Here is a 20,360-nt window from a genome sequence, read left to right on the forward strand (position 1 = left end):
TATTCTGACCTGCTGGACGTCCCTGCCAGTGAAATGGAACTGTTTGAAGAAAATTGCATTTGCAATGCTTTCAGCATTTGGATCCACATACCTGTGTGAACAGGTATTTTCATACATGAAATCTGTCCTCTCTGTTCCTCTCGGAGCCGGTTAACAACTGATCCCTCAGAAGCCTGTGTGCAGCTTAAAGTATCCAGATACGTGCCAGACATTGGAAAATTCAGCAAGAAAAAGCAAGGGTAAGGATCACACTAACCTGATAAGATCTGCATTTTAATATAATTTTAAATGAAGCTTCTTAAACATTTTTAAAACCTTATTTACTTTACATACAACAACAGTTTAGTTATATATTATAGACTTATAGAAAGAGATCTTCTAAAAACATTAAAATGTGTTTCTGGCACACAAAACCTTTAATTAGAGTGAATAAATGAAGACTCACCACACCACTTCTGAAAGGTTGCTGGCCCCTGGTCTAAGGCTATGTCTACACTAAAATATGTGTGACTATTTTACCCCACTGAGCAACATAAGTTATACTAACATGAGTTAGTGTGTACAGCTCTCTTGCTGACGTAGCTTATGCCACTCATGGAGGTGGGTTTTTTTATGCTGACAGGAGAGCTCTTTCCTGTCAGCATAGAGCATCTTCACCATACGCGCTGCAGTGGTGTAGCTGTACTGGTACAGCTGCACTGCTGGGTATAGATATGGCCTAAGACTATCTCCTCCCCAAACAGCAGTGGACTTAAAAAGAAACTATTTCCTAAACTTATAGTTTGGAAATTCTCTGCTCTCATTTGCAACTAGCATCTTATACTTGTGCCTACAATCTTTGCATCCTTTCTTTCCTGCTAATCTAGTAAAGAATCGTCTTACTTTATAGATTGGTTTATTTTGGGGGGCTTTCAAACATAGATATTATTGCAGAATCAGGGCTAAGAGTTTTAATTAGTATTTTTTTTCTGTAGTGCATTAAACTAAGGTAGTTTTAGTAAGTTTTGCTTCAGAAGTAAAGCAGCACTGTGTGGTAGTGCACTTGGATTTGTTGGCTAAGCTAATAGGTAAAGAAACTAAACCAAGCAGTTTTATTTGAAGCAGCCAAAGGTGTTCGGAGAGATTTAGCAATGTAATCTAATTCCATTTAGGGTTGTTCCTTGACACGTTTTGTGCATCGGTTCTGGCAACTAAATTATGGGTAAGTCAGTTCCAAAATAAAGCCATCTGTGTCCCTGCACATGTTGAAGAGTCACAGCTGCAGCTTCCCAGCCGGATTCTTTATAGCAGCCTTGACCCCCCTGCACCATGGAGTCGCTGGAGCATTCCCCGGAGGCTGAACGAGCGGCGGAGCAGACCCGAAAGGCAGCATCACGCGCCTCCCAAGACTCCTCCCCCTCCGCTGTTCGCATAGCCCCCTAACTGCCCCTGCCAGGAGCGTAATGAGTGGGCGCAACCAAGGCTGGGGGCAGGATGGAACTCTGTAAAGTAAGCACTTCGGGCTCCCCCTGCTCCCGGCCGTACCACTTACAGCCTCTCTAAGGCTGAGAGCTCTGGGTAGGAATGTACCATAATCGCAAGGGGGGCGCCGGAATATGTAACGAAGAGGACGCGTTTAAAGCAACCAAGAGGGCGCTCCCTGTCGGTGGAGCCGCCTCTCGCAAAGCGGAGCGAGCGGGTCCCAGTGTTGCTAGCGCTGCCACCTGCGGTCGGATGAAGGGGGAGTAGTGGCACAGAGGCTTATCTCCCCCTCTTCGCGACCGGGATGGGCTGGCCCCACGATCCGTCACGCCCCCTCCCCCTCGCGGTGGTGAATGTTCTTCTCGGATCGCTACCTCCTCTCGCCGCTGCTTCGTCCGCGGCCAGGGCGCTGGAGCCTGCTGCGCGTAGGGACCCGACATGTCGGTGGCATTCGCGGCACCGAGGCAGCGGGGGAAGGGCGAGATCACGCCGGCCGCCATCCAGAAGGTGAGGGAGGGGCCAGGCCCGACTCGGGGCTGCTTCCGGCCGGGCCGGGGGGCGGCGACTGGCGGGGCTGGGAACACGCTGGGCCTGAGGGCAGAGGGGAAAGGGCAGGGCTGGGCTGTGGCACTAGGGGCGAGGGCTGGGACTGCGGAGCGGCCCGTGGGGGGTGAGGATGCAGGATGGGGGGCGGGGGGGACGACTGTGGAGGGGCCCGTGGGGGCTGGGGATGCAAGCTGAGGGGTGGGACTGTGGAGGGGTCCGTGGAGGGGCTGGGGATGCAGAATTGGGGGGTGGGCCCGTTGAGGCGCTGGGGCTGCAGGGTTGGGGGGGTAGAAGTACCTTTCCCATATGTGAAAAAGAGCTCTCTATGCCTTGAAAGCTTGTCTCTCTCACCAAGAGAAGCTGGTCTAATAAAAGTTATTACTCTTCTTCCACCCCCACCACCGTCCCCCAATACCACGTCTTTCTAATTGAGGGAATATGTCCGACAATTAACTCTATATATGAGACGTATTGATTAGTTAATTGTCATATTTGTCCTTTTTGGATAAGTAATCTTTTATAATTTTGGTCTTTGTCTAGTGTTTATTGGTGAGGTAAATCAGAACTGTAGCTTTTAACTTAGTTTTATTGATAAGTTTTTTTTTGTTTTTTTTTTTTACATTTTGCATATTAATGAAGTGGGATTATGGTTTGAATAGAGGCTTGGGACTTGGGTCTCTCTAGGTACTGTTTTAGGCACTGCCACTACCTTGGTATGTGCTTGTGTAAGTAAACAAGAATTGGGGTGGGAAGCAAGATGCGTGTATTTAAGGTTATGATTATACTAGCACTTTTGTAGGTAAAACTCGTCGATCGGTGTAAAAAATCACACCCCTGACTGACATAAGTTTCACTGACAAAAACGCTGGTGTGGACAGCACTTTGTCGGCAGGAGACCCTCTCCCCTTATGCCTACAAAGCTACTGCTCATCATTGGGGATGGTTTAATTATGCCATCAGGAGAGAGCTCTCCCTTACTGCAGCTGCAGCAGTACAGCTGTGCCACTGTAAGATCTGTAGTGTAGACGTAAGGTACATCTACACTATCCGCCGGATCGGCGGGTAGCGATCGATCTATTGGGGATCAATTTATTGCGTGTAGTGTAGACGCGATAAATCGATCCCTGATCACTCTCCCGTCGACTGATGAACTCCAGCTCGGCAAGAGGCGGAAGCAAAGTCGACGGGGGAGCCGTGGCAGTCGATCCCGTGCCGCAAGGATGCGAAGTAAGTAATTTTAATTCGATCTAAGATACGTCGACTTCAGCTATGCTATTCTCGTAGCTGAAGATGCGTATCTTAAATCGATTTTCCCCCCAATGTAGACCAGGTCATAGCCTCAGTATATCTTGTATTTGCAAAATAGTTTGTGTATAAATACAGAATTCTAACACTGGCACAGTTAAGGTTGCACAGGCAATTTTAACTGTCATTCCCTGACTTCTGTTTGCTTAATTGTACAAGTTCAATATCCTTTACATAGGAAATGTTTCAAAAATCTATTATAATACTACCCATCGCTCTGGTCAAGTGTAGGTAGTCTCTTGGTCTATCCAAGGCTGTGATCAAGTGTATTGATGTTTTTGGTTTTTTGGCCTAGAGATGAAAACCTTGTCTTTTGTTTCTGGGACCTTGAAGTGAAAAAATTCTCTAAGTTATATCTGAGCACCTTCCACATAAAACCGATAATCGCTAAGTCCTTAATGGTCTCAATGGAATCTCTGGCAGTGGCTCTTCTCCCTTTTTGGGGTAAACATAAGATACCAATTGCCTATAGATACCTCCAAAATAATGTCTTGGACACCACGAGAAACCCATTTTGTGGAAAATTAGGAAGTGTTCCTCTTTCATTTATGTGACTACAACTCTTTTTTTTTTTTTTACTGAAAAGTAAATTAGCTACGTGTATTCACAATCTTGAATACTTCTAAAATGGGATAGAAAAATTATATCATTTATTCTCTATGCTCATAGAGTGCAATTGTGCTAAAAGCTCATACATAAATCAAGTCTAATTTTAAAAGGCAGTGAGGTCTATTTCAAAGTAATGTTCAATTTTCTGCCCATAGCTATTGATATTCTTTTCAAATCACTAGCATTTCATAGTAGGGAAGGAGAAACTTTTTTGTTTAAGCTATTTAAAACATATTTCTGAGCTTGGAAAATGAAACTTTTGGAAACTTATAGAAAATTGTGGCAAGAGAAGAATAGGAATTAGAAAGAAAATGTTTTTGGAGCCTTAACTATAGCAGTGACTTAAATCCAAAACCCTAAACTAAAAGCCATAAAACAAATGGAGAATTAAAAGAATAGGAGGAGGGAAAAGTTCTACAAATGATGTCTGTTCAAAATAAAATAAGAGTTTTTTTTTTTTTTTTTTTTTAAAGCACTTTTTCAATGGTGATGTGATGTGGATGGCAGAGATTGGTTTAACTTTTAGTTCACTTACTTTAAAAGGGTGTGAAACTTATTCCTTACTTCTGTTTTATTATTTCAGATGTTGGATGAAAATAACCATCTTATTCAGTGTATAATGGACTATCAGAACAAAGGAAAGACCTCAGAATGCTCTCAGTAAGATTTTAATCTAAATGTATTTTGTACCTGGTGATATTGGTAATTTAACTGTAAACCCAATCTGTTTAGATGAGCTCACTGAAGAATTGTGCTAGCGAACATACAAAAACACTGCTAATGATAGTGCATCTTTGACTTTAAACGAGTATATGAATATCATTAAAATTTCCTCCTCTAGAAATATTGAAATTCTGGTTTTAATTTATTAGTATACAGTGACAGTAATGTAAGGTAAAAAATAAGGGATTTCATAATAAAAATATATAGACTTTTCTGTTGTATGTGTCAGTGCTTCGATTACTTTAGGGAGGAGTTAGGTTACATGCTTCAAACCTTCCCTAGTAATTCAAAGTAGGGGAAGGAGCTGACACTATTTTGAAGGCTGTGTTTTGGGGATCTATCCAAGAACTTCATACTCCTCCACCTATCCCAAAGCAGCCAATCTCTTCCTGAAAGGCCATGTATCATGACAAGCCTGATGTTTGGCGAAGAAGGATTGGATGCATCATTGGCTCACTCTAGAGCAGGGATTCTCAAACTGCGGTTTGGGTCCCCTCAGGGAGTCATGAGGTTATTACGTGGGGGGTCGTGAGCTGTCAGCCACCACCCCAAACCCTGCTTTGCCTCCAGCATTTATAATGGTATTAAATATATAAAAGTGTTTTTAATTTATAAGGGGGGCCGCAGTTAGAGGCTTACTGTGTGAAAGGAGTCACCAGTACAAAAGTCTGAGAACCACTGCTCTAGAGTGAGCCAATGCTGATCTTTCGGTTAGAAGCATTCCAACAGACATCTGAACGCATTAACTTAATGGTACTTGCAAGCATGGATAGGCCATGAGTGAAGGGCATGGTGTGGTCCTGAGCTGCTTCCTGCCAGTAGGCTAGCTCCCTTTCCTGTCAGGGTTGTTCCACATCCCTGGGTGAGCACCATCCCAAAAAAGGATTATGCCTGTGCCTCTACATGTATGAAATTGATTTCTGATTTTCACTCTGTCTTCTGGGCTACTGGGGAAGCACTCTGTACAAGGTCTTCTGTGCTCTGTGTCACAGTGGGGCCATATTCTGCTTAATGTTAATTTATTGTATCCGCATTAAATACACTTCATTCTTATTCCTCTTGAACAATGAATTCTGCAGCAAAATGCTGAATTCTGTGGTATCTTGGAAAATTGCCAAATTCCAGAGTCTTTCAGCCATGGGATCCTGAGTGAGATGACAGAGTGTGTCCACACCTATGAGCCATGTTTGAGGCTTTTTGCAGACTCCAATAGATATTGGGTTATACTCTGGTCATGCTTTCAAGATTATCTTTGCAACCAAGATTAGAAACGTAATTTCCCTTTAAGAAAAGGAAGTTAAGATACTAGAGCACTATTCTGCAGCAAGGATTGAATTCTTTGTGGTAAATTTTGCAATTGTGGAATACATGGGGCCCTGATTATATGCTGCTTATTCTGATTATATGATTGATATATAGGTATGATCTTTTGCTGCTGGGCACATCAGAAGGAGAGAGAAATGAGCTGTCTGTCGCTAATACATGCCTCAAGCAGCATTAAATGGTCATGTAGGGGCTCATACACAACACACATCTTGGGTAACTCAACTGGAGCAGGGCATGAAATAGACAAGAACAAGGTCATTCTGTTGCTGCTTCTGTAATAGTTACTAGGAGAAAGTGCCTGAGAGGTTCCAGTAGTTTTGCAAGGGAATTGTCAAAAGATGGGGGGCAGGGAAATGTGGAAAGCTTAGGATTCCTAGAACTATCCCCATAATTTCTTGATGTACTGAAATCAGAGTTCACTCTGCCTATGTATGTAAATTAAAAGGAGGTGAATTTAAATATTAATTGTTTCCTTAGCTCTTTTTGGACCTGTCTTGCTCTGTTCATTTTGCTAGGTATCAGCAGATGTTGCATACAAACTTGGTCTACCTAGCCACTATAGCAGACTCCAATCAAAACATGCAGTCTCTACTACCAGCAGTAAGTACCTCTGTAAAACACTATAAACTGAGGCAGTTGTTTTCATGTGGGCTCTTGATACTCTGAGAAGGTACTTGGAGATGGCCCAAAGTTTTGAACAATTGAGTTCAGTTTCCCCTGGGTGGGAAAAGTAAGGTCTTTTCACATAGCTCCTTGGGACCAATAACTCGCTGCTGGAGTCCCTTTGCTCACACATGTTATGCTATCTAAAGAAAGATTGGTGCTGTGATAAAAATAGCACCCAGATGTCCCTTGTGTGACTCAGTGGAAAGCCCCATTATCTCCTCAACTAAGGATTCCTGAAGTGTGAGAGTAGTTATCCAACTAGTGTAGCTGGTTCTTACATCAGTGGTCCTCCCACCCTCCAGCCCTTTTTTGTGGAGGTGGGGGAAGGTTCATTTCTAGAGTGTGTTGCTCTCTGGCAGTCTCGGCTGTTGTAAGTTCAGTCAGCCCCCAGCTGGCTCTAACCCACTCTAGGACTGAAGATGGGGGCAGACTGGCTACTTGATGTCTTCTACCCTTTTCGTGCCAGTATGTGAGTATGTAACTAGACCATATCATGGCAAACATAGCCTATGCAATCTTAGTTGAATCCTATGTTACCTTCACCATTTCCTGGATGTTCAGTGCTTCAGTTTCTAATGAACATTGTTTTTATATTGTTTTAACTCCTGTGAATAGATACACTTGCAACTTTTTTCAGTTGAGGTGTTAACTCTTCCTGTCTGCTCTTCAATCTGGCCATGATTAACTGACCTGACTTCTGCCATAGTAAGGGAAAGGAAGGAGAGTGAAGAATGTTGATGATATTATAGTAGTCTGCTTCCTCTTAACTTTCCATGCCAAGCTTCCACATAACATAGTCCCAATCAAAAAGTCTGATTAAGTCATTGTGAAGAACTGCATTTCTGGTAATGTAACTCTTTGAAATTAATATACAGTTGAAGCTTTTTCCAATATGTTTTGTTTCACTTCTGTAACCACAAAGAGAAACATGCATCCATTGCCAGATACAGTTTTAGTTGGTGAAAATAGATAAATTACTATTTCTTCAAGCTCTGGAGAAATGTGCTTCCCATAGTGACGCATCCCTACAATTGAGTACCTAAAGCGTTGAGTTGTGTTTAACTCAAAACAGTGCCTCTCTAGGCTTTTTTCATAAAGCTACCCTTGTAATAGCCTATTGGAAAGGTAAAATTGTAGCTTGACTAGAGCCACTCTAATTATGAAGTGTGTGTGTAGTAGGAGATTAATGCATTAACCCCCTTCATTTCTGGAGACCTATTGTAGATTGGTAACTTGGTTCTGGTCACAAGTGGAAATGAGTTTGACCTAATCCTGGTCCCTAGTGGACACTTCCATGTTTGCACAAGTGGATGTGGTGGTGGTATGCACTCAAGAAAGAGGACTGGGATAAGAGGGGGTTTGCAGGTCAGGACTGAGGTGCATTTCTAATGATGTGTGGGGAAGCTTCCACTATGTGCCAGTTTCTAGCTAATGGTTTTTTTCCTTTTATGACTGCTACACTTAGGGGAAAACAACAACTTCTTGGGTGCTGTTTTTTTTTTTTTTTTTTTTTTTAAGAACTGATCTGTATTTAATTTGATTCTGTAAAAACAAATGTACGTTCATTCTCCCATAAGTGGATTTAAGTTTTCAGCCAAATCTTCAAAGGTTTGGTTTGCTGTGTGGTAACTTGACCAGATAATGGAAAACAGTTTACTCAATATTTAAAATTAACATTTTTACAGACATGTCTGATGCTGAATAAGGTGGTTGTTTTTAGGGTTGTTGATTGCAGTTAACTCACATGATAACGCACACTTAATTGTGATTTTAAAAAATTAATCATGATTAATTGCAGTTTTAATTGGACTTGTAAACAGTAGAATACCAATTGAAATTTATTAAGTACTTCTGGATGTTTTTCTACGTTTTCAAATATATTGATTTCAATTAAAACACAGAATACAAAATGTATACTGCTCACTTTATATTATTTTTTATTACAAATATTTGCACTGTAAAAATAAACAAAAGAAACATTATTTTTCAAGTTTCAGAGTAGCAGCCATGTTAGTCTGTATCCGCAAAAAGAACAGGAGTACTTGTGGCACCTTAGAGACTAACAATTTTATTTGAGCATAAGCTTTCTTGGGCTACAGCCCACTTCTTCGGATGCATAGAATGGAGAGTGTGTGTGTGTGTGTGTGTGTGTGTGTGTGTGTGTATATATATATATATATATATATATATATATATATGTATATATATACACACACACACACACACATACACAGAGAGAGAGCATGAAAAGGTGGGAGTTGTCTTACCAACTCTGAGAGGCCAATTAAGTAAGAGAAAAAACTTTTGAAGTGATAATCAAGATAACCCAGTACAGACAGCTTAATAAGAAGTGTGAGAATACTTACATGGGGAGATAGATTCAATGTTTGTAAAGGCTCAGCCATTCCCAGTCTCTATTCAAGCCTAAGTTGATTGTATCTAGTTTGCATATCAATTCAAGTTCAGCTGTTTCTCACTGAAGTCTGTTTTTGAAGCTTTTCTGTTGCAAAATTGCCATCCTCAGGTCTGTTATTGAGTGACCAGACAGGTTAAAATGTTCTCCTACTGGTTTTTGAATGTTATGATTTCTGATGTCAGATTTGTGTCCATTTATTCTTTTGCGTAGAGACTGTCCAGTTTGGCCAATGTACATGGCAGAGGGGCATCGCTGGCACATGGTGGCATATCACATTGGTAGATGTGCAGGTGAACGAGCCCCTGATGGCATGGCTGATGTGATTAGGTCCTGTGATGATGTCACTTGAATAGATGCGTGGAAAGAGTTGGCATCGGGCTTTGTTGAAGGATAGGTTCCTGGGTCAGTGTTTTTGTTCAGTGGTGGTCTTTGTCCTGAAAGTGCAACTTACAAATGTAGATTTATTTTTTGTTTGTTTGTTTTATTTTTAAGAGCAGTTATGTAACAATGCAAAACTTTAGAGCCTATAAGTCCATTCAGTCCTACTTCTCGTTCAGCCAATCACTAAGACAAACAAGTTTGTTTACAAGTTTGTTACAGGAGACCCTGTCACCAGAAAGTGAGAACAGGCATTTGCATGGCACTTTTGTAGCCGGCATTGCAAGGTATTTACATGCCAGATATGCTAAACATTCATATGTCCCTTAATGCTTTGGGGGGACATATGAATGTTCCAGGGACATTCCAGGGACATGCTTTTGTGCTGCTGATGCTTGTTTAAAAAAAAATAATGCGTTAATTAAATTTATGACTGAACTCCTTGGGGGAGAATTGTGGGTCTCCGGCTCTATTTTACCCGTATTCTGCCATATGTTTCATGTTGTAGTAGTCTCGGTTGATGATTCAGCACATGTTCATTTTAAGAACACTTTTGCTGCAGATCTGACAACGCAAAGAAGGTACCAATGTGAGATTTCTAAAGATGGCTACAGCACTTGACCCAAGGTTTAAGAATCTGAAGTGCCTTCCAAAATCTGAGAGGGATGAAGTATGGCGCATGCTTTCAGAAGTCTTAAAAGAGCAATGCTCCAATGCAGAAACTACAGAACCCGAACTACCAAAAAAGAAAATCAACCTTCTGCTGGTGGCATCTGACTCAGATGATGAAAATAAATGTGCGTCGGTCCGCACTGCTTTGGATTGTTATCAAACAGAACCCATCATCAGCATGGACGCATGTCCTCTGGAATGGTGTTTGAAGAATGAAGGGACATATGAATTTTAGCGCATCTGGCATGTAAATATCTTGTGATACCAGTTAAAACAGTGCTATGCAAATGCCTGTTCTCACTTTTGGGTGACATTGTGAACAAGAAGTCGGCAGCATTATCTCTTGCAAATGTAAACAAACTTGTTTGTCTGAGCAATTGGCTGAACAAGAAATAGGACTGAGTGGACTTGTAGGCTCTAAAATTTTCAATTGTTTTATTTTTGAATGCAGTTATATTTTGTACATAATTCTACATTTGTAAGTTCAACTTTCATGATAAAGAGATTGCACTACAATACTTAAATTAGGCGAATTGAAAAATACTGTTTCCTTTTTTTTCAGTACAAATATTTGTAATAAAAATAAATATAAAGTGAGCAGTGTACACTTCGTATTCTGTTATAATTGAAATCAATATATTTGAAAATGTGGAAAACTTCCACAAATATTTTAATAAATGGTATTCTATTGTTTAACAGTGCAATTAATCATGATTAATTTTTTAATTGCTTGACAGCCCTGTTTTTTTTTTTGTTTTTAAATTTTATTTTTAAGAACTAAATATTCCCAAATTGCAAAGAGGAGGCAATAACTTTAGCCAGAAAAGCTCGGAAGGCTTTCAAAGAATCAAGCGGCTGTAGTTAGACACAAGAGGCATGTATTTCACCCATAATTTTTTTTTTTTTTTTTTTAATTCCTTCTTGGTCTCTCATCCAGGAACAGACTATGGTGTAGGTGTGGATCTACCACCCTTTTCTCTTAGGAGTGTGTGGTGAAGGAGTGGTGCTCCTGGAATGGGGGAGGAACTTCTACTAAGGGGAGCAGCAGTGAGGTGAAGTAACACTTTTGCTGGCTGTGGATCAAGAGATGCAGATTCAGAGGTCGGGGAAGTGGTATGGTGGGTGGGGGAAGCAGTGATGACCTATCAAGGCCCCTAGCATCTTTGCAAACATCATAAAATGCTGAATTATTCAATGAAAATAACATCAATGGCATGAAATTTCCATTGCTCACAACAGCAAGGCAGATGTAGGAAAGGAAACCCCTCATGTGGTGGAACCCCCTTCACCCCTCCCCACCAGCCCCTTGATCTGATGGAGGAAGGAGTAGCAATGCTTCTAGGTGTGGGGCTACTCTTGGATATCCCTCCCACTTGACCAAGCATGGTAGAATTGACCTCTGGACTCTGCTGCCTTTCACCTGGACACCTGCAGGGATCCTCCTCTATTTCCTGGACAGTAATATGGCTGTAAGTCCAGCACCACATGGGGTTGTGTGAGGCATGTGTAAAGAGTGGGGTGGGGTCCTACATTGGAATGTGGATCTGTGAACAGAGGCCCAAGATTGCTATTTTCTGCTCAAGGTAGGAAGAAGGGCAGTTGAAAATCTGGGTGACAAGCAATGGTGAACTAACCCCCCCTTGGCTGTAGGGAGTGAGTAGGAGACAGAGAGATACTGAAACTAACCCCAGCTGCATCTCTAATAAGAGCTAGAGCAGTGGTCACCAACTGGTCGATCGTGATCTACTGATTGATCCTAGAGGATCTCCCAGTTGATCGTGATCTCTGGCAGGGCAGTGTGACTGCTGCTAAGGTAAACTTGCTGCCTACCCTGGCCCCACGCTGCTCCCAACGGCCAGGAGAGCTGTGGGGGTGGTGCTTGCAGAGAGGGACAATGTGCGGAGCCATGTACCCTCTGCCCCTTCCAGGAGCGGTGTGGGGCCAGGGTAGGCAGGGAGCCTGTCTTAGCCTCGCTGTGCCTGCCGCCGACTGGGAGCTGCCAGAGGTAAGTGCTGCCCTGCATGAGGATGCACCCCAGCCCTGAGCCCCCTCCTGGAGCCAGCACCCCATACCCCCTCCTGCATCCCAACCCTGACCCCCTCCCCGAGCCAGCCCCCTCCTGCACCCAAACTCCCTCCTAGAGCTTGCACCCCAACCCCCTTCCCCAGACTCAGCCCAGAGCCCCCTCCCACACTGTGAACCCCTTGGCCCCAGGCCAGATCCTTCACCTCCTCCCAACCCACTACCCCAGCCCGGTGAAAGTGAGTGAGGGTGGGGGAGAGCAAGTGACGGAGCGGGAGGCAGGGAGGGAGAGTTGCTGGGGCTTTGGGGAAGGGGTGGGGCCTTGGGGTGGGTAAATCCTGGGTTGCCCTTAGATGCAAAATGTGAACTTGAGCGTAAAAAGATTGGAGACCACTGGACTAGAGAGTTTACAAAAAAACCCAAACTTCTTGTCTTTGTCAAAATCTGACTGTTTAGCTCCTTGAAAAAATTAAATGGAACTCTTCTTCCATGCTTCTTGTTTCTTAAATAGGTGCAGCCCTTTCCCTAATTGTTTGTAGACACTCTGGAAAATAGAACACAGAGCCAGAGTTCCTAGTACATGCAGTCATTGCCCCTTTCCTCTTCTATAGTGAAACTGGCATTTAAATATTCAGAGCATTTCACTTCATTACATACTTATCAAAGCAGTGTGCACCTGCTTAATTTTAAAATTGCCATAACTTCAGTCCTTTTAATGAAGTAGACGATAAATTATATATTCTGCAATTGGAGTGACTCTTTCCTCAAAAAGAAGGTATTTGAATTTCTAAAGTGCCAAGAAAAACCTTGAAACTCTAACTAAAATCCATTTATCGTCCTCCTCCCATATCAAATGATGGAAAGAGGTTTAATAAAACACTAAAGCCTGGTCTACACTGGGGGGGAGGGAGGGGAGGAAATCGATCTAAGTTAAGCAACAGCTGACGCTGACGTACTTAGATCTACTTACCGCAGTGTCTCGACTATGGTGAGTCGACTGCTACCGCTCCCCCGTTGACTCTGCCTGTGCCTCTCGCCGAGCTGGAGTACAGGAGTCGACGGTAGAGCGCTCGGGGATCGGTTTATCGTGTCTAGACTAGATGCGATAAATCAATCCCCGCTGGATCGTTCGCTGCCCGCCAATCCGGCCAGTAGTGAAGACATACCCTAAGAAAAATGTGTGTGTAGTGGAAACATGAGAAACTTGACTCATGAAGCTAACACATTTTTGGAGGATGTGATAGGTAATCATTTCATGCATGAAACTTAGCCCTGGTCTACACTGGGGTTGGGGGAGGGGGTCGATCTAAGTTAAGCAACTTCAGCTCCATGAATAACATAGCTGAAGTTGACATACTTAGATCTACTCACTGCGGTGTCTTCACTGTTGTGAGTCGACTCCACCTGTGCCTCTCGGCCTGATGGAGTACAAGAGTTGACAGGAGAGCGCTCGGAGGTCGATTTATTGCATCTAGTCTAGACGCGATAAATCAACCCGCCCCCCCCCCCCCCCCCCGGATCAATCGCTGCCCACCGATCCAGTGGATAGTATAAACATACCCTTAGTCAAATATGGGAATTCTGCTTATAAAAACAGTAGTACAGGACCCTGCTGTTATACAAGTGCAAAAAGCTTTTTAAATGCAGAATGATGGTTTCTTTTTCCAAAAATCCAGACAGCAGCAGCCACTGAAATACCAGTTGCTTCTAACATAACTTCTTCAAGAAGAGAAACTACTAACACTACAAGCAGCACCTCAATAAACTGTTACAACAATCATTAATTTGAGCTGAGAAACTTATATTAGATAAAAAGCTGTGGCAGTCAGATATGTATGCAGTCCTTTCATAGGCATGAATGCTTTGGTTCTAAAAGCTAGTGTTAATATAATAAAATCTTATACAGTAACTCCTCGCTTAATGTTGTAGTTGTGTTCCTGAAAAATGCGACTTCAAGCGAAACGATGTTAAGCAAATCCAGTTTCCCCATAAGAATTAATGTAAATAGAGGGGGTTAGAGTCCAGGGAAATTTTTTTCACCAAACAAGGCTATATTTTTATATATAGACACACAGTATAAGTTTTAAACAAACAATACTGTACATAGCAATGATGATTGTGAAGCTTGGTTGAGGTGGTGAAGTCAGAGGATGGGATATTTCCCAGGGAATGCCTTATTGCTAAATGTTGAACTAGCACTCGGCTGAGCCTTCAAGGGTTAACACGTTGTTAATGTAGCCATTACACTCTACAAGACCGCACAAATGGAGGGAGAGGAGACAGCATGGCAGACAGAGACATTGTGTGTGTGTGTGTGTGTGTGTGAGAGATGTGCATTGCCCCTTTAAGTACGCTGAGCCCACTCTAAGTACATTGCCTTTTTAAGTAGATCAGCAAGTTGAGGCAGCAGTTGCTGCCAGCAAGCTCCCTCTGTCCTGAGCCCTGTTGTGTCCCCCCTATTCTGTGGAGATGGGGGGGAGGGGGACACCCTGACATTAGCCCCCCTCTATCCTCCCTTCCCTGCACAGCAAGCAGGAGGCTCCCAGGAGAAGCTCCAAGACAGAGGGCGGGAGCAGCACATGGCAGTGGGAGGAGGGGCAGCTGAATTGCCTGGCAATTGATAGCCTGCTGGGCAGCTACCACACAGGGAACTTAGGGGAGCTGATGGGGGGAGGGGGCTGTCGGTCCACTCTGGTTCCAAGCCCCCACCAGCTAGCTCCAACAGGCTGCTCTTCCTGCAAGCAGTGGACAAAGCAGGCGGCTGCCAAACAATGTTATAAGGGAGCATTGTGCAACTTTAAATGAGCATGTTCTCTAATTGATCAGCAATGTAACAACGTTAACCGGGACAACATTAAGTGAGGAGTTACTGTATTCATATAGTTCCCATTCAGGCAGAAGGATCTCAGACATCTCTAGGAGTTTCTTCATCTGAAATTTAAATATACCAACTTTTTGCATAGAATATATCCATACATAGCAGTACTCCAACTTTTTAGGACAGAACGGGGAGAATAAAATTTTGCTTACTGAAAATTCTGTATTTAAATTGAATGTAGAAATTGCCTAATCTGCATATAGTAGTCAAATTATAGTTTTAAGACTCCTGCTTTATAAAAAGCATGTTAGGATTCTGAATGGAAGACTATAGTTAGTAAACTATTAGATTCTAATCATCGTATCTAGTTGTAAAGATCTAATCAGTTAAAGAACAAAACCTTAAATATAGTTTTAAGAACAAAACTAAACCTTGAATAAGCAATAACCAGATCTGACCCTACATAGCTGGTAAGGTCTGATAATATTCTAGGTAGTATAGCATACATTTCATTGGTTGTGTGTCTGTGCTTGTGACTAGCAGTCTTGATTGTAGTAGGGTAGATGTAGACGTTGATATATATGGTTTAAAAACAGAAATAGATAAGGTCTGTTAGCTTCAGGTATGGTGTTGCTTTGGCAGAGGCTATCCGCTTTTTATAAAATACTTTAAGAAGTCATAAAATTCACCGGTTCTACCCTGTTCATTCAGCTTACAAATAGCTGAGAACAAAGGGGGTAATAGTGTGGTTTATGGCTTCTCTCCCTGGGTATTCACTGTTGAGTCAGAAGGCAGGCCACGATTTCCAATAGGTGTTTTTATTAACTTTCTCTATCTCTGTCTTACAAAGCTTTTCTAGGAGCAGTGTAAATAACCTTTTTTTAAAAAACAAAACAAAAACATTTACTAGCGGGAATGCAATAACGACAGTATGCAGAATGCTGGATAATAAAATGAAACAAATGAACCATAACAGTAGCATTCTGAAAATATAACCTGCACGAAACATAAGTTTGTATTCTGAAAAAGGAAGGAAAGGGGTTGAAATGTACCTATGTGTTACTATGATGGATGGAGGTAGGTGAATGTATTTGCGTCAGTACAAAGTCCAAGGAGCAGTTCTTGAACATGAAAGTACCAATACTGTTAAGTGCTAAGTTAGATGCTGCTATTTAGCAACAGACAGTGTGAACAAGTAAGTGATGGAGCAGCCTTGCTCGGAGGATATTTCAATAATCAAGCCTCATGTTTTATATCTGATGCTGTACAATTTAAAAGTTATCAATATAATGCTAATTAAGAAATCAGTTAGCTTTCCCTAAGACCCAAGGACGGATTAAGCCATGTATGATGCTCAGATTCTTCACTCAAAGCTCGCAGTGAGTAGGGAAACTTAGGGGTAAGCCTCTTTTTACAGACTATCTCTTCTCAACAGTCAGATTTATCTTGATAAGGTAGAGGATGATAATTCTGGCACAGCTAAGGTCCTGCTATAGTAGTGCAAGCATTTTGTCAGAGCAGAGACTGAATTTGAATTCCCCATGTGTTTAGAAGAGATCTCATCAAGAGAGTTTGTATTTATTTTGCACAGCATGATAGCCAGGATCTCTCCAGGTAGGATACCACATTTCAAACCTTTTATTTATGACACACAATTGCTCATTGTTACATACTGACTAATGTCTAGATATGACTGGAACTGCTAGCTATATCTTTTAATCATCAGAGCAACAGCCTATGGTCCAATTGTATTAAATCTGGCTGAGGGACCAGTGTGTTTGCAATGGCTAGCTGATCCTGGTCTAAAAGCAGCAGCAGATCACCTTTAGTAATTTTTCCATATATTTCATGTTTCTGATGCTGTATGACTTACTCACACTCTTTGCAGGGTCAAAAACTATAGTTACATATGACTTCTTCATATTTAAATGTATGGTTTAGTTATGTTTTCCAAAAGAGCACTAGTCCATTACAAACAGCTAGTCAGATTCCTTTGGCTGAGTGTGGAGGGAGAATACTTCAGCTGTAAATCCCAGCAAACAGCGAAACTTCTGTCATGTTAAGACAAAAAATGAATCTATGAGTGGTAAAATGAATCTATGAGTGGTAAAGGACATTCAAAAGACTTTAAAAAACAAAAACAGGAAGCCTCTAGGCAACATCAAAGATTCCTGTAAACCCGTGGTCACCAGCCAGTCGCTCGCGGAGCCTCTGGCAGTTGGTCTCAGTCAGTGAGACTGAGATCGTCAGAAGCTCCACAGTCAACCAGTCAATCGTGTAGAGTTGCCAACTCTCCTGCAGCCAAACCAGGAGATTGGCCTCTAACAGTCCGGTGGCACAGCAGGGCTAAGGCAGGCTCCCTGCCTGCCCTGGCCCTGCACCACTCCTGGAAGTGGCTGACATGTCTGGCTGTGGCTCTGGGGAGGGGAAGGGGCAGGGGGTTTCTGCATGCTGCCCTCGCCTTCAGGTACCACCTCTGCAGCTCCCATTGTCTGGGAACAGGGAACCGAGGCCAATGGGAGCTGCAGGGATGGTGCCTGCAGACGGGGGCAGCACATGGAGTCACCTGCCCTTCCTTCCCCCATGAGCCGCTGCCAGACATGCTGGATGCTTCTGGGAGCAGCGCGGGGCCCGGGCATGCAGGGAGCCTGCCTTCACCCTGCTGCGACCCCTGTCCCAGCCCTGAGCCTCCTCTGCACCCCCTCCCAGAGCCTGCACCCCCTTCTGCACCCCAACCCCCTGCCCCAGTCCTGAGCCCCCTCCTGCACCCAAACTCCATCCCAGAGCCTGCACCCTGAACCCCCTCCTGCACCTCAACCCCCTGCCCCAGGCTCAGCCCAGAGCCCCTTCCACACTCTGACCCCCTCAGCCCCAGCCCAGAGCCCGCAGCCCAACCCTCTGCCCCAGATCAGTGAAAGTAAATGAGGGTGGGGGAGAGCAAATGACAGAGGGAGGGGGGATGGAGTGAGCGAGGCAGGGCCTCAGAGAAGGGGCAGGGCAAGGGTGTTTGGGTTTGTGTGATTACGGTTATTGCTATATTTTCTTTGAGGTAGATCCTGGGTTGCACTTAAATTCAAAAAGTGATCTTATGCTAAAGGTTGGAGACCACTGCTGTAAACTGAGTTTAGTAGGCCCCTCATTTTACCATTTGGTGCCTAATTATCTACAGTGCTACACCAGTTTTATGCTGGTGTCTCTGTTGGGACTAGGGTAGTTACACTGGTATAAAGTGGAGAATTGGGCCGCTGTGTTTTTAAAAACTCAAACCTTCATCATCCAGCCTATGAGTTAGCTCAGGAGTACCATGGACTCCTAGTATTCACCAGTTTATCCATTCTGCTTCAGAGAGCCTTGTTTTCTCTATCATTAAGATTCTAAACCACTCTCTTAAATCTTGTCTTCATGCTCTGGCCTATGTGATTGTAAATTCTTCAGTAGTAATCACAGAGTCTTGCACAATACCATCAAAATATTTCTACAATAAATCAATTTCTGTTGATATCTTAGACCTTATCTACACTCTAAGAAGTGTGCCAGTACACCTACACCAGCAAACCCTTCTAGGGGAGTAGCATCAGATACACTAGTGAGAACATTTTTGTTGTTCTAGCTTATGCCAGTTCCCTGAAAGAAATGAGCTGTCCTGGCAAAACAGCTTCTTTGCTGGTATAACTGCCTCTACCCTCGGGCTTTTAGTGTAGCTACTTTGGTTAGGAATGGTGGTTTTTTAACACCCACATGCTTTCTCCCCCAACAACGGACCCTCCCCCCCCCCCACCCCATGCCAACAAAACATGTATAGACTAGGCCTTAAACTCAGCAATAGCCTCCTTGATTCCCCAAGAAGAAGGAGCTACACAGTTGAAGAGCAGAAGGTACCTGTTCTAAGGTTATATGTGTCCTGAAGAAAGCCTTTTTAAAAACAGGTTTATTCTAGGTGGACAAGATCAGTTTTTTAAAAACAGAAGTGATCCACCCATTTTTCACTGCTGTCATGGAGTACCCCAAACACCCATCCAGCTTTGAATCTCAAGTGTGCCCTAAGTTCACTTATTGTCTGTGGCAATATAAATGTCTTAAAGTAAGTTTAAGTATCCTGTATAAATTTTATTCATAGTAGCTGCATCTAACAGCAGATTAGAGCCTAAAATATAATCATAAGCCAGTTGTTATCCTGATTTCATATTGTTTTTAACAGCAGAACTGGTTGCTCTGCAAACATTGAAAGTATTCTAATAAAGTTCTTCTGGTTGGTCAGCTGATTTTAATGATGAAATATTTTACTGTGTACATGGTGAACATTCTATCCAAATATTTAAATCAAAGTTCTTTTGATATTAAAAGCATGAATATAAAATCAGCCTGGAAATTGGTTGTCATTCTTACTTTGGACTTTCTTACCACTAATATCACTTTTCAGTAAGATTATCAGCAGCAGTGTGATGATAAATTACAGTTGTAATTAAACTTTATTTTCACAGCTACATATGGTGTCAAATACTTTGTTATATGAAAAAAAAAATCACATTTTGAAAAAATTGATGCTTTTTTTCTAACACTTCCACTGTTTTTCTTTGAAAGTAGCAGAATAAACATAACTATATTTACATTTCTTTCACATTTTTGCTTATTCAAATCTCAGAAGTTCAGGCCTTTTGTCACCTTATTTCCCACTCTCACACCTCAAGAAGAAGTTGGCTGTAGTCCACGAAAGCTTATGCTCTAATAAATTTGTTAGTCTCTAAGGTGCCACAAGTACTCCTGTTCTTCTTCTCACACCTCAGTAAGTGCTCTGCAGATGCCATTGCCACCTATCAATAGAATAGACAGAGGCTGAGACATTAGCAATAGACTGCAGGTTAGGGTAGCTCATGGCATGGGAAATCTTATATTACAGAGAATTGTGCTTCAGAGACCTGAACACAAATTATTAAATCCTGATTTAGTTCCATTTCTCTTCTGCCCATAGGAGGGTGGGGGAACATTTGTTTACATTGCATATCAACAATAATAAAAAACCCTAAAATGATTACAGGAAAAACAAAGTTTTCAAAGCAGACTTTAAAATATGCTTTTTGCGTTCCCTACAGCTTAGCAATAAAGTTTTAGTAGGATTTAGCAATGCTTACTTCCTCTCCTACACGTTTTAATCCTTCCAGAGTCTCTGCTATAGTTAGTCTTGTATCTTAGTCTTGTTTAACTTTGTCAATACTCTGCAAACAAATCTTTTGTCCTTTACTGACAGCAGGAAGACTATAATAATTCTGATTGATATGAGTCAGGGTCGTAGTAGAAAATTCAAGACTTGCACTTGTTTGCTGCTTTGTTTTTGTCCTGTATTAAAACCCTGAAGAAAACCTCACTACAGCTTTGAAAAGTGCTGCATGACTGTTGGCGTGAATGCACAGCTCAGAATGA

General features: G+C 42.5%; 1 protein-coding gene across 7 annotated transcripts in view; it reads left to right on the forward strand.

Annotated features, from left to right (window-relative positions):
- Window positions 1-1,778: 1,778 nt before the first annotated feature.
- The window catches only part of SS18 (SS18 subunit of BAF chromatin remodeling complex), a 56,211-nt gene continuing 37,629 nt past the window's right edge, over window positions 1,779-20,360 (forward strand). The window contains exons 1-3 of one of the 7 annotated variants that reach the window (XM_054017969.1): window positions 1,779-1,968; window positions 4,505-4,581; window positions 6,486-6,570. In XM_054017969.1, coding sequence (XP_053873944.1) covers window positions 1,900-1,968; window positions 4,505-4,581; window positions 6,486-6,570 — 231 coding nt within the window. In that variant the 5' untranslated portion in view covers window positions 1,779-1,899. Of the gene's footprint in view, window positions 1,969-2,663; window positions 3,235-4,504; window positions 4,582-6,485; window positions 6,571-20,360 lie in introns of those variants that run through there. The other 6 variants (XM_054017971.1, XM_054017974.1, XM_054017968.1 and 3 more) reach the window with 6 other exon arrangements.

This window comes from Malaclemys terrapin, chromosome 2 (assembly GCF_027887155.1).
Source record: "Malaclemys terrapin pileata isolate rMalTer1 chromosome 2, rMalTer1.hap1, whole genome shotgun sequence".
Taxonomy (NCBI): Eukaryota; Metazoa; Chordata; order Testudines; family Emydidae; genus Malaclemys; species Malaclemys terrapin.